At 34.5% G+C, this 13,780-nt stretch overlaps 1 protein-coding gene across 1 annotated transcript; it reads left to right on the forward strand.

The window, feature by feature from the left end:
* The first annotated feature begins 12,900 nt into the window (after positions 1 to 12,900).
* On the forward strand, positions 12,901 to 13,272 carry LOC131804479 (uncharacterized). Its single transcript, XM_059127419.1, has one exon. The coding sequence runs from the start codon at positions 12,901 to 12,903 to the stop codon at positions 13,270 to 13,272; it is 372 nt and encodes a 123-aa protein (XP_058983402.1).
* The last annotated feature ends 508 nt before the right edge of the window (positions 13,273 to 13,780 follow it).

Consider the following 13,780-nt stretch of genomic DNA (forward strand, 5'->3'; position numbering starts at 1 on the left):
TGAGCCTCTTTGAAAGAATACGGAAATATGCGACAGCGAATAAGTTGTTGACGTTAGTTGCAAGCCTTAAGTAAAACTAATTCCTTCCGGGTTGGATAATACTGAAAATTATATTTGACTGAAATGGAACTTCAATGTTTTAGCTTCTTTAAATCGAAGCTACAAGTGAAGACCTGAATTCTTACTGAGTTGTTACTGGTCTACTTGAAACTATCACATTTGCATAGGAGAATGTGTTGGACACGATTTCTGGATTTACTCATAATTTCATTCCGCATTGATTGTGTACTAAAATTTTATTTTCAATTTCGTTCATAAGTGAATTTTTCGAAATTGACATATGGGAACAGACTTATTGTTTGACAGCCATAAATACTGGTCATTGGAAATTTGAAAAATCTCCTCATTTCGTTAAGACCTCTGTCCTTCTCTTTCCAACTATGAAATAAACTCGATTCGGCATTATTATTTATGTCGTTAATTTTATGTCAGTGACATTTGTGTGACAGTTTTGTTTTCTTCGTCAACTTTATTCACTTTTTTCATTCGTTGTAATTCAAGCCGAGCCATTCCATAGCTTAACCCCAAAAACTTAACATCTGTTTTACCTCAATTTATAGTAATACCCTGCAATCCAGCTGGGCTGAGACGGGATGATGGAGACGGCTAGGGTGATGGCGTTAGTGATGACGTCGTTGTTGGTATTTAATGTTGTTTGTGCCCAAAGTACTTCAACATAGCCGAACATAATGGTAAATGTCAACGCCAGCCACAACACAGCGAGACAAAATTAATTACTCTCCTTGGAAATGTAATTAAGAAAATATTTAACCACTGCCAGTGCCACATTTATAGCCATACAGCGACGACAACAACGACGACGACAACGGCAACGAATCATAATATTTGTCAGCCAAATTCGAAAAAAAAAAACAGAGAAAAAGTGTCGGCAAAAAAATCTCCACAGGGAGAAAAACGTCAAGAAAAACTTTTGCTACAGCTCACTTTTTTCCCTTTGGCCGGAGATGAAAATGTTGCTTTTACTTTTCCCAGCCTTGCTGTTTTGCTGCTGTGGGGTTAAACTCTTGAGGACTTTTGTGGATCCAAATGTTATGACATTATGGTTAGCAAGTATTTGATTCGGTTTTTGTTAACCAATATGATAGGGTGTGTGTGTGTGTGTATGTGAGAACACATACTTTATCATCTTTCCCAATGCCACCACTTATTAAACCGCACACTTTTGTAATTATGGTCATTCATTTGTGGTATTTCCCTGGCTTATTTCGATAATGTTGTTTTTGCTGTGGAAAAAGGAAACGGACAAAGTTGTCCTTTTTATTATATCTCCTGTAATTAATGATTTCTTACACAGTAATTAATCATTGCAATTATGATTTACTTTCATTTTTGTCGAAATTCTACACATATTTTTGTGTCGTATGTGAATGGAGTGGCTGGAGTTGCGTGGGGTGATGTGATTGGAAATACATTGGCCATCGATTGTATTGGCGACATTTTGTGTCTGGGGATGGGAAATTTTGTTGACAAGGTACATGTGTAAATTAGATTGATTACTAATTAATTTAATTATATTTTGTCATTGACACATTCTTTTCTTACCTGCCTTCCCACGCTTAAGCTATCAGATTTTATTTAATTAATTCTATCTTAAACATGATTAATATGAATTTAGTTATTTTTAAACGACAAATTGGATGACTCCGAAATCACAATTCTCTTTTACATCCTGTTCTTTAAAAATAAATGCCTCTTATATTAACTTATTTAAAAGTATGAAGTTTTCTATATTTATAGGAAACTAGCTGAACCCGGTGCGCTTCGCTACCCCTTTTGATTTTATATGCATTCAAAATTTTATTTACGAATATATGTTGGATAAAGAAAAACAAATTTAAAAATTAATAAAAAAAAAAAAAATAGCACTAATTTAATGCGTTAATAAACAAAATCATTACAAAAGCAGTAACATGACATGCATACACGAAGGGTTTGTCCATTGGATTTATTTATTTCATAGCAAATACCAATCGTGCAGGAAACTGCAATTTTTTTTAAGTAGAGTGGCATTTCTATTGCTATTAGTGAATTCGAGATAGCAACATACTTCGCCGTAATAAGCGTATTTCAAATAAATTGTTGTGTTGTTTTTTAGTGTTAGCCTAAGGCGTTATGGGTCAATGGTTCTTATTAAAATCATATCCCAATCTGATCCGATTTAAATATAATTTTAAAAAAATTACTTTTACACCAAACTCCGCCACACCTTTCATATTTCATTGAAATTGGTGCGTCAAATATGTGAAATCGGCCGAGAATATATATATATGGGAGCTATATACAAATCTTCACTAATTTCCAATTAATTTATCACATTTATTATTATAACCAAATTCCGCCATATATTCTGAATTTCATTGGAATCGGTCATATATATCGTGTTTGGTGCATAATATGTATGAAATCGGCCTCAACTGATTTCAATATAATTTGGCAATTTTTTCTGGTGCCAGATTTTGTCTCTCTCGCTTTAAGTGCATCAAATATGTGAAATCGGCTGAGTATATATATGGGAGCTATAATTACATCTGAGCGTATTTGAATATAATTTGTCAAATTTATTTTTGTACCAAATTTAGCCACTCATGCCGAATTTCGTTGGAATCGGAAATACGTATCGTGTTTTGTGCATCAAATATGTGAAATCGGCGGAAAATATATATGGGAGCTATATCCAAATCTGAACCGATTTTAATATAATTTGACTAATTTATTTTCTAATCAAAATCCCGTTACATATTCCAAATTTCTTTGGAATCGAACATACATATCGTGTATGGTGCATAAAATACATGAAATCGGTCGAAAATATATATGAGAGCTATATCCAAATCTGAACCGATTTTAATATAATTTGACAAATGTATATTTGTTTTAATTTCCGCTACACATTCCAAATTTCATTGAAATTAGAGATACATAGCGTGTTTTGTGCATCAAATACATGAAATCGGTCGAAAATATATATGGGAGCTATATCCAAATCTGAACCGATTTCAATTTAATTTGACAAATTCATTTTGGCAAATTTTGTCGTGTTTGGTCCACCAAATACATGAAATCGGCCGAAAATGTATATGGGAGCTATATCCAAATCTGAACCGATTTCAATATAATTTGAGAAATCAATTTTTTAGATAAAATCTATCACACGTTTCAAATTTCATTGAAATTGGGGATACATAGCGTGTTTGATGCATCAAATGCTTGAAATCGGCCGATAATATATATGGGAGCTATATCCAAGTCTGAACCGATTTCAATATAATTTGACAAATTTATTTTCGGATTAAATCCCGTCACACATTCCAAATTTCATTGGAATCGAACATTCATATTGTGTTTGAGGCTTCAAATGAACGAAATCGGTCGAAAATATATATGGGAGCTATATCTAAATCTGAACCGATTACAATATAATTTGGCAAACTTATTTTTGTTCCAAATTCCGTTACGTATTCCAAATTTGTAGACTGTATCTTCAACCAATCAATAGATATGTGCATATAAAATCTAAATTTTTGGGAGGTACCTCCGATTCTGATGCTATATCTCCAGTTCCAAGTGGCAATTCAAAAATGTATATAGCCTATGTTACTTTCAGGCGATGTTGCAGTATATATGGAAATTTTCAGGAAAATCTATTCAGCGGTTTTCGAGTCCATAAATTACAAACAAACAAACATACAAACATTTTCCTCTTTTATAGATATAGAAGATTATGGGCATAGAAGGCCAAAATTCTTTGCAAAAAAACGAGCCCAACAGGCTCGATTATTTAAATATATTTTGACTTCTGTTATGATTATTCAAATAGAGTAGGTTACGAAGTAATGAGTCAAAATCGTCCATTTCGTGTCGGATCTGAATACACAAGATATAAATATTGCGTCGTGTACGGTTTGGACTATATTGGCTACTTCCTTCACTTTATAATATATGATACATTTTAGAGAATGTTGAAATGTGCTTGAGGTACCAGATATAGTCGACCGAAGTATTCCATTCTCATGCTTCCTCTAATACATATAAAAAATTTGGTGTGGGCAAAATTACAAGAAAATCGAACGATTATATCCAATTTATGGAAATCATAAATTCCATATTTATCTCAGGTTTCTGGTTGAGAGAAATATTTGTTTCGCAAGTTATGACAGATAAAAGTATTGAAAATTGTGGGTGAAGTACCAGAAGAACTTCGCAGATATATATCATCTTCAGAACAAGTCTTAAGCGTTTTGTTTTTCAAAATTTTGAACCCTATGTGGGGTAGGCGGCAAAAGAACTGGTCCGATCTCTACCATCTTTATAAAAGATCTTGTGTTGATGGAAATATTGAGATGTACCAAGTCTGGAATGGAATCGAATGTTAATTTCGTTTTTTATGAGCTTCATGGATATTCAAAATTTTCAGCCTTTGTGGGGGAGGTACCAGAAGGAGTGGACCAATATATCCCATCTTTACAACAGATCTTGTGTATAAACCTGATGCTTACGTTGACCCTTTGTAGGGAGGGACCAAAATCAATTACACTGACGCAAATATTAGGATTTGCAAAATTGGAGCAAAATCGGATTATCCTTTCTCCTTATGCAGAAAAATATATTTTTTACAATTCCGACCTTTTGTGGGGGAGGTACCATAAGGAGTGAACCGATATTGTCCATCTCCGAACTCGATCTAAGTTTGACAGAAATATTACGATGTACCAAGTTTGGACCAAATCGGATACTCCTTCGTAAAAAGCGTTCAAAAAACTTTCTTAACAATCATAAACTCTTCCTAGATTAGAGGTTATGCAAGGGGAGAATATGATTTAATAGATCGTCCTACGCAAAAATTTAGAGTTCTTCTTTAAGAAACTCATACATAATATGGAGGGTACATTAAGTTCGTCATTCTGTGTAACTCATTATACCCTACACCACAAGGTGGTCAGGGTATTATGTCTTTGTGCATTTGTTTGTAACAGGCAAAAGGAAACGAGATAGACCCATAGTTCCTTTTGATGATCTGCATAGAATCACATTCTGAGTCGATTTATGCATGTCAGTCCGTCCGTTTGTCCACGTATTTTTGTAAACAAAGTACAGTTCGCATTTATTGTCCTATCCAGATGAAATTTAACACAAATCATTTGTTTGGCCCAATTACGAACCCTATTGATAATTGGATAATTTGTAATATACGATTCGACCAAAATTACTCATCACATTTATCGATTGAAACTAAGTGGCAACGCTAAAAACGTACTATCGTTCTTTGCCTTAGATCAAAAGCAACTCTATCGACAATTACAATTCCCTTACTATACAACTATAATTTTAATACAGAGCTTTCGTATAGAAAAGAGAATTTGCAACAGGCCTTTTACAACTCGCCTTTCAAGAAGTACAGAACACAAAAACCTAAATTGAAAAGTTAAAGAATTTTGAAAAAACTTGATAAATAATTTTGATAATTAAAAATTGACAAATTCCATATTTTAAATAAGGAAATTATTAGCAAATAAACCTAAATTTGCCAAGGTAATAAAATATAATGTTAAAGTGTTTTAGTGGCGTTTTTATAAAAAAATTGTGTATTTTTCCTAGGCAAAGAATACAATTTCTTAAAAAATTGTATAATCATTGAAATTCAGCCTACTCAGTTGGAAAAATTCAATAAAAGTGGTATATAGTGACAAAGGCAACTATAATTAAGAAAAGAATAACCCCCGACATTTTTCTTCACGTGGCTCAAACTGTGAAGACGAATTTTGTTTGGTTATGTCGGGGGCCAACATGTGCGATGTCAAGTATAACCTGTGCATTTTAATACCATCTTCTATCAACCAATTATCCCCCGCATGATTTGTAATGAACAAAATCCAACCTTCCGTCAAATATTGTGAAAAATTGCACTAAAAATTTGAAGCCTTAATATTAAAATCATTCATCACACCACCATTGCCACTACGAAAGCTTCAGCATCCACTGCGATCACTTGCTACATTCCACCAAATTTCCAACAAAATACTTCTCCGGCTGGATTGCTAAATAACCACAGAATTCATCATAAGAAACCCAAAACATTATATTAGGGTTAGATTGATTTGCAGCCTCTATCGAATCCACCACAACCAGCCTCCAGACAATAATAGTGTTCCAGTTAGATAAAATATGATCTCGCAGAAAATACATCAAACCTAAAATCATCATATTAATCCTCTACCGGACAAACCACCATTCTGTCACTAAAAACCCATCCACCAATAAAATAGAATGTCCGTACCTTAAGCAGGGCAATTCTAAGACCATCAAAATCTTTATAAAAATTAGATAAGTATTATGTAAATTGTTAAATTTACATTCACACTTTTATATATTTTTTTAGTGTAAGTTATATTTTGTTTCTGAATTTATAGACATAATTTAGGTTCACCCTGTTATAATCAAACATACGCACGTAATGATATATTAATGAATGAAGAAGAACAAACAAATTTGTGAATGAGGTAGAGAAAACATTACTATGATCATTATCATCAATTGAATTTCACATATAATAACAACAACACAACGAATAACACCGCAACGACGAACTTCTTCGAGGCCTCCAACAAGTTCAGCGTAAAACGGAGTTGGTGAGTACTTTGAGTGATTTTTGTTTCTTTATTTTGAGTTTTTTTTTTTTGTCATCTACTTATCACACAAGCTATTGTTTGATTCATTCATTGATCTCTTTTTACGTTCTCGAAAAGTAGAACAAAGAAACAACAAATATTACAATTGTAATGTTTCATGTTTCATTCAATAAGACTTATTACGTCATTTATATATTAGGGTGTCACGTATATATTTACTAATATTTTTTGAGATTTCCTTTTTTTTTTTTTTTTTTTTTTTTTTTTTTTTTTTGTTAATGTAATTTTCAAGCATATATTGTTTTCTAGATTAAGTATAATGTTTCCTATAATATTTTAATTATTCACTACATATAATTATAGCATAAAAATTTGATTCATAATGTCATATATTTGAGCGTTTATCTAATTAAAGAAATGGATTACTAAGGAAGCTAACGTGTTTTCATGAAGTGGTAAGGCGTAACTAGGTAACACGAGTTATGGGGTTCTGTATCAAATTCCGTCTAACAGAACTATGGTTAGGGAGGGTTAAGAGGCGTATATCTCACACCACCTGAGATATAGTAAAATGGGGAATATCAAATATATGAGCAATAGATAGTAAATTTGTGGGACTTTTCATACACTTCATATCATTCGATTTAACAACATTCAGGGAGTCTATAATATTTTTCTGTACTCCTGCAGATTTGTAATGGAAGGACACGAACCCCCCACCCGACTGAAGTTAGCGTACAAAGGCTCCCGCAGTCCTTCTGAAACAAACTGAGTGGTAATAACATCTTACCCAAAGCAACTAACATCCTTTGTCTATGTCATCTAGACCAAAATACATATTTATACATTAATCTCAGTTGCTCAGCCAATTTAGGCCAGTGTACATTACAGAAATGGCGCCCAACGTGGGGCTGAATTTGTGCAGGAAACTGTTCAGTTACGCCCTACTTTAAAAACATAGCATATGTAGATTTCAAGAAATGAGCTGTTGTTGAAAATTTTGTAGCCAAAATAATTCTTTGGAATACATTGCAGAACTTTTCTGGAATTCGACTATTTGAGGACTAACAATCGAGTAGATTGACCGATTAGTAATCTCTAATGCCTTTCCACAGATTACTTTTGATTACAAATTTTCTAAACAACTCGTTTCATAGTGTTATATAAATTTTAGGATATCTGATTAGAGGCTTAGTTATCGGTACTTGACGGTTAATAGGAATATACATTATCTTGCTGATTGTGGTTAGTGTCCATTAAGCGTCAAGAGAAACCATTAATTCAAATGAGCATGTTTCATATCCGGTTTGCCATAATCCTAAATATCTTATTTTTTTATAACATTTCCATAGCCCAGTTGATTTGTTTCCATTTATATTCGATAATTCCCCTATAAATCCTAGTGCCACCACTGAATATGAAAACACAATTTGTTATGAATAAACTACAGTTTTATAAAAAAAAAAAAAAGTTTAGAATTTTGAAGAGTAAGGTTTTAGTTAAAAACAATACATTTATTTTGTTTCAAAATCAACATGTCTCTGTTAAGATCTCCCACACCTTCTGCATCAGCAGCGTGTGAATCATCATTACAATGTTCTATATGCAAAGAATTATTATCGGAAGATCAAGATTGCTTAATAATTTCACAATGCGCTCACTCGTTCCATCGTGCTTGCATAGAAAAACATCTTTATTCTTCCTCTGAGTGTCCAACATGTAAACGACCGTGTGAGTTATCGGAACTACGAAACTTACATACCCAAAATGAAAACTCGCAAATTTCCCTCCATGAAGGAATTGATGTAAGAAGTACAAACCAAGCTAATCAAAAGTCCAAGAATACTATTCGTGGTAGAGGGCGTGGTACAACTGCCAAACATTACAATACCCGAAGTACAATTAGGAATTTACTTCCTGACTTACATCACCAAGGAGATTCCGTTGAAAATGCGGATGATCAGACTGGAGGCAACATGACTCCAATTAATCCAAATACCAGTAGAGTACCAACTCGAAATCAAAATACTCCACAACGAAGACTGAATGTAGAAAATAATATTGTTGATTATGATAGAATTAGTCAAATGATTGAATTAAGCGTAACGAGAATTTTTCAGAATTTAAGCACGAACAATACTGCTATAAATCAAAATAGGCCTGATATAGACCATATTACTCAAGTTCAGCAACATGTCAATAACAGTGATGTTCCCAACAGTAGTAGACATATGGCTTCAAATATCAGCAGTCATTCTTATGTCGGTACTGACAAAATCACATCCATTATAAGAAATTGGAATTTGCAATTCGATGGGTCAGCAAAAGGCTTAGATGTTGAAGAATTTATATATCGCCTTAAATCGTTAACAGCTGATAATTTCGATAATGACTACTCTGCTATATGCAAAAACTTACATATTCTTCTATCTGGAAAAGCCAGAGAATGGTTTTGGCGCTACAGAAAGCAAGTGCAAACTATTGTTTGGGAAGACTTTTGTGCGGCATTGCGCTATCAATATAAAGATTTCAAAACAGATGCCGATATACGTGAAGAACTTCGTAGTAGAAAACAAAAGCCAGGCGAAAGCTTTGAGTTATTCTTTGATTCTGTTTCCACGATATTAGATCGTCTTACAACTCCAATTGAGGAGTTAGAACTGATAGAGATTATTAAAAGGAATTTGCGTCCTGAAATAAGGCATGAATTATTGTATGTACCGATATTTTCAATGGCTCATTTGAGAAAACTTATTCAAATGAGAGAGAATTTGTTTAATGATGATGCTTGTCGAAGACATGTCATAAACAAAACTATGACCACATCATACCCACGAAAAAATATAGCCGAATTAGAATTTCCATTATGTGAAGATTCTGATATAGATAATCACATATCTGTCGATGCCATCAAAATTCCTTCTGCAGTACCAAAATGCTGGAATTGCGATGAGCCAGGTCATCTATGGGTTGACTGTCTTAAAGACAGATCCATATTTTGTTATGGATGTGGTGCGAAAAACACTTATAAACCCAACTGTGAAAAATGTGCTAATATAAAGCTTAATCCTCACAAAACTCCTGTCCAACAATCAAATTCAAAAAACCACTAATTCACAACAGTAGTGATACATCCGCTACTGTTTTAGAATCACCTCAAAATATACACGAATTTCCACAACAATATGATGATAAATATGTACAAATTTTGCAACGAAATGGTTCAGATAATTATAATGTTCACAGGCCAATACTTTTCCCCATACGTCCCTATCATCAACGATGGGCTGAATATTTGCAAAAAAGAAATGCTATTTTTGAAATATCGGATATTTCTACATATCCTGTCAAAAGATCTAAACGATCTACAATTCGTCTACGACGATACTATAGACAAAGAAAAATTTGTTCAAAATATTTAATTTCAAGCATCGTCAATGATCCACAGGATCAGAGACTATATGCAAAGGTTTCGTTTTTAAATTTTGTAGAGCGAGGTTTGCTCGATACCGGAGCAAACGTAAGTTGCTTAGGCGGCGATTTGGCATTGTATGATTTTTCCTCTTATAAGGAATTCCACGATTTTAAATCATGCGTTAAAACCGCAGATGGCAAACGTCAAAAGGTTCGTGGTTATCTCGATGTGGAAATTAAGTTTAGAAATCGTTATCAACACCTCCGAATTCTTATAGTACCATCTTTAAGTCAACGCTTAATACTAGGCTTGGACTTTTGGAAGGCATTTAATTTAGCACCTGATATTTTCGATTCTATTTGTTTAACAAGTCCGTCTGATAATGAGGAAACTAATAAAATTGCGTCTACGTTGTCCGCTTTTGAGTCCGATATTCGTCCGAAGATAGAAACGTCCGATATTTGTCCGATTAAGGAATCGTCCGAAGTTCAATATCCTTTAACATCAGTCCAACTTCAACAATTAGAAGCAGTTAAAGCTTTATTCCCAGACTTTGAGAAACAAGGTCTTGGCCGAACCAGCCTAATAAAACACGAAATCGATGTTTGCAATTCTAAGCCCGTCAAACAAAGATTCTATCCCGTTTCCCCTGCAGTGGAAGATCTTATGTACAAAGAAATTGACAGAATGTTGGCACTTGGTGTTATTGAACCGTCCGTTTCTCCATGGAGTTCACCCATGCGGTTAGTTTTGAAACCGAACAAAGTCCGCTTATGTTTAGACGCTCGTAAATTAAACGCTGTCACAAAGAAAGACGCGTATCCGCTCCCTAGCATTGAGGGAATCTTCGCCCGCCTTCCAAAAGCCAACATAATATCTAAGCTTGACTTAAAGGATGCATTTTGGCAGATCGGTCTGGCTGAGGAGGCAAAAGCACTTACGGCGTTCACAGTCCCGGGTAGGCCACTTTACCAGTTTGTGGTAATGCCATTCGGACTGTGTAACGCCCCACAAACAATGTGCCGTCTCATGGACGAACTAATCCCAGCCGATCTAAAAAAATGTGTCTTTGGTTACTTAGATGACCTAATCATCGTGTCGGAAGATTTCCCTACTCATTTAGCTATATTAATTAGAATTTCTGATGAGTTCAGAAAAGCTAATTTGACCATAAACGTCTCAAAAAGTAAATTTTGTGTGACCGAAGTAAAGTACTTGGGATACGTTATTGGACATGGAGGTCTTAAAACCGACCCTGAAAAAATAGACTCCATTCTTTCCTGGCCAGTACCGAAAAGCCTTAAGCAAGTACGAGGTTTTCTCGGCTTGTCGGGCTGGTATCGTCGATTTATCGACAACTTTTCTTCAAAAGTTTTCCCAATTACTGAACTTCTGTCCACAAAAAAGAAATTTGTTTGGACAAATGAGGCTAATGATGCGTTTAACACCATCAAACATCTCTTAACGACCGCCCCTGTTCTAATCAACCCCGATTTCTCCAAAAAGTTTTACATCCATTGTGATGCAAGCGATTATGGAATCGGTGCTGTATTAGTACAGGTGGACGAAAATGGTGACGAGAGGCCTATCGCGTATATGTCTAGAAAGTTAAATTCCGCACAGCGGAATTATAGTGTCACCGAAAGAGAGTGTTTAGCGGCTGTAGAAGCCATAAAGAAATTTCGGTGTTATGTCGAACTTCAAGAGTTCGAAATCATAACAGACCATTCTAGCTTGGTGTGGCTAATGAAACAGCAAGATTTAACTGGCCGCCTTGCAAGATGGGTCTTTAAGTTGCAAGGATATAAATTCACATTTAGCCACAGGGAAGGTAAAGACAATGTCGTCCCTGACGCATTGTCGAGAATTCATTGTAACGAAATTTCAGCCATTGAGCTCTCAGAACCGGAAGTGGATCTAGACTCCCCTCATTTTTTCGACTCAGACTACAAATTTCTGAAAGATAAAATATTAAAAAATGAATCCCAATTCCCGGACATGAAGATAGTGGATAACTACGTCTATATTAGAACTGACCATTATACAGGGGATAGTGAACAAGACTCCAGAGCATGGAAACTGTGGATACCACAACAGCTCCGTAAAGATATAATCTTCAGGTTCCATAACTCTGCTATCGCTTGTCATGGGGGAATGTTTAAAACCATTGAACTCATAAGAAGACATTTCTTTTGGCCTAATTTGGTAAAAGATGTGAGGGATTACATTAGGTCATGTGATGTATGTAAGTGCACCAAAGCACCAAATCAAATTTTAAAACCTGAAATGGGTAAGGAAACAATATCGTATCGCCCATTTCAGAGGATATATATTGATATATTGGGTCCGTACCCGAGGAGCAAAAATGGAAATATAGGCCTATTGATAGTGCTGGATCACATGTCAAAGTTTCATTGGCTCTGTCCCCTAAAAAAATTTACAACTTCAGTTATACAAGATTATCTTCTTAAACAAATTTTTCACGTTTATGGGGTCCCTGAAACTTTGATAAGTGATAACGGCTCCCAGTTCAAATCAAATGAATTTAATGCATTTTTGACCTCCCATGGAGTAATCCATATTTATACAGCCATATATTCGCCTCAGTCGAATGCTTCTGAGCGCGTAAACCGCTCTATAATAGCAGGCATTCGCACATTTTTGAAGAAAGATCATCGGTTATGGGATGAAAACTTAAGTCTCATAAGTTGTGCCCTGAGAAACTCTGTGCACCAAGCTACCAAATATTCCCCTTATCATGCTCTTTTCGGGTTTAATATGGTTACCCATGGTACGTCTTACAAACTGTTGCGGAAGTTAGAACTTTTAGGTGAACCATCTGCTATTTTGCACAGAGATGACAATTTAGCTTTAATTCGCAATAATTTACGTCGACATATATCCGAGGCATATAAAAGGAATCAAAACCAATATAACTTGAGAGCCCGACCAATTTCCTTTGAAATTGGCCAAGAAGTTTATCGACGAAATTTCGCTCAAAGTTCCGCCGAAAAAGCTTTTAATGCCAAATTATCTCCCCTTTTTATCAAATCTAAGATCAAAGAAAAGCTAGGGCAAAACTATTATATCCTGGAAGATAGTGATGGTAAGACCGTGGGCACTTTCCATGCCAAGGACATACGTCCTTAGACCAAAATCTGCCAATTAATGATCTCCAATTAATATTGTTTCCTATGAGGAAAATATTACTTGGTTTGTAATATACGATTCGACCAAAATTACTCATCACATTTATCGATTGAAACTAAGTGGCAACGCTAAAAACGTACTATCGTTCTTTGCCTTAGATCAAAAGCAACTCTATCGACAATTACAATTCCCTTACTATACAACTATAATTTTAATACAGAGCTTTCGTATAGAAAAGAGAATTTGCAACAGGCCTTTTACAACTCGCCTTTCAAGAAGTACAGAACACAAAAACCTAAATTGAAAAGTTAAAGAATTTTGAAAAAACTTGATAAATAATTTTGATAATTAAAAAATTGACAAATTCCATATTTTAAATAAGGAAATTATTAGCAAATAAACCTAAATTTGCCAAGGTAATAAAATATAATGTTAAAGTGTTTTAGTGGCGTTTTTATAAAAAAATTGTGTATTTTTCCTAGGCAAAGAATACAATTTCTTAAAAAAT

The sequence above is a fragment of the Musca domestica genome, unplaced genomic scaffold, assembly GCF_030504385.1.
Source record: "Musca domestica strain aabys unplaced genomic scaffold, Musca_domestica.polishedcontigs.V.1.1 45, whole genome shotgun sequence".
NCBI lineage: Eukaryota > Metazoa > Arthropoda > Insecta > Diptera > Muscidae > Musca > Musca domestica.

Coding starts and splice junctions, on each gene's coding strand:
- LOC131804479 (XM_059127419.1), top strand. CDS start 12,901: ATGGTTACCCATGGTACGTCTTACAAACTGTTGCGGAAGTTAGAACTT.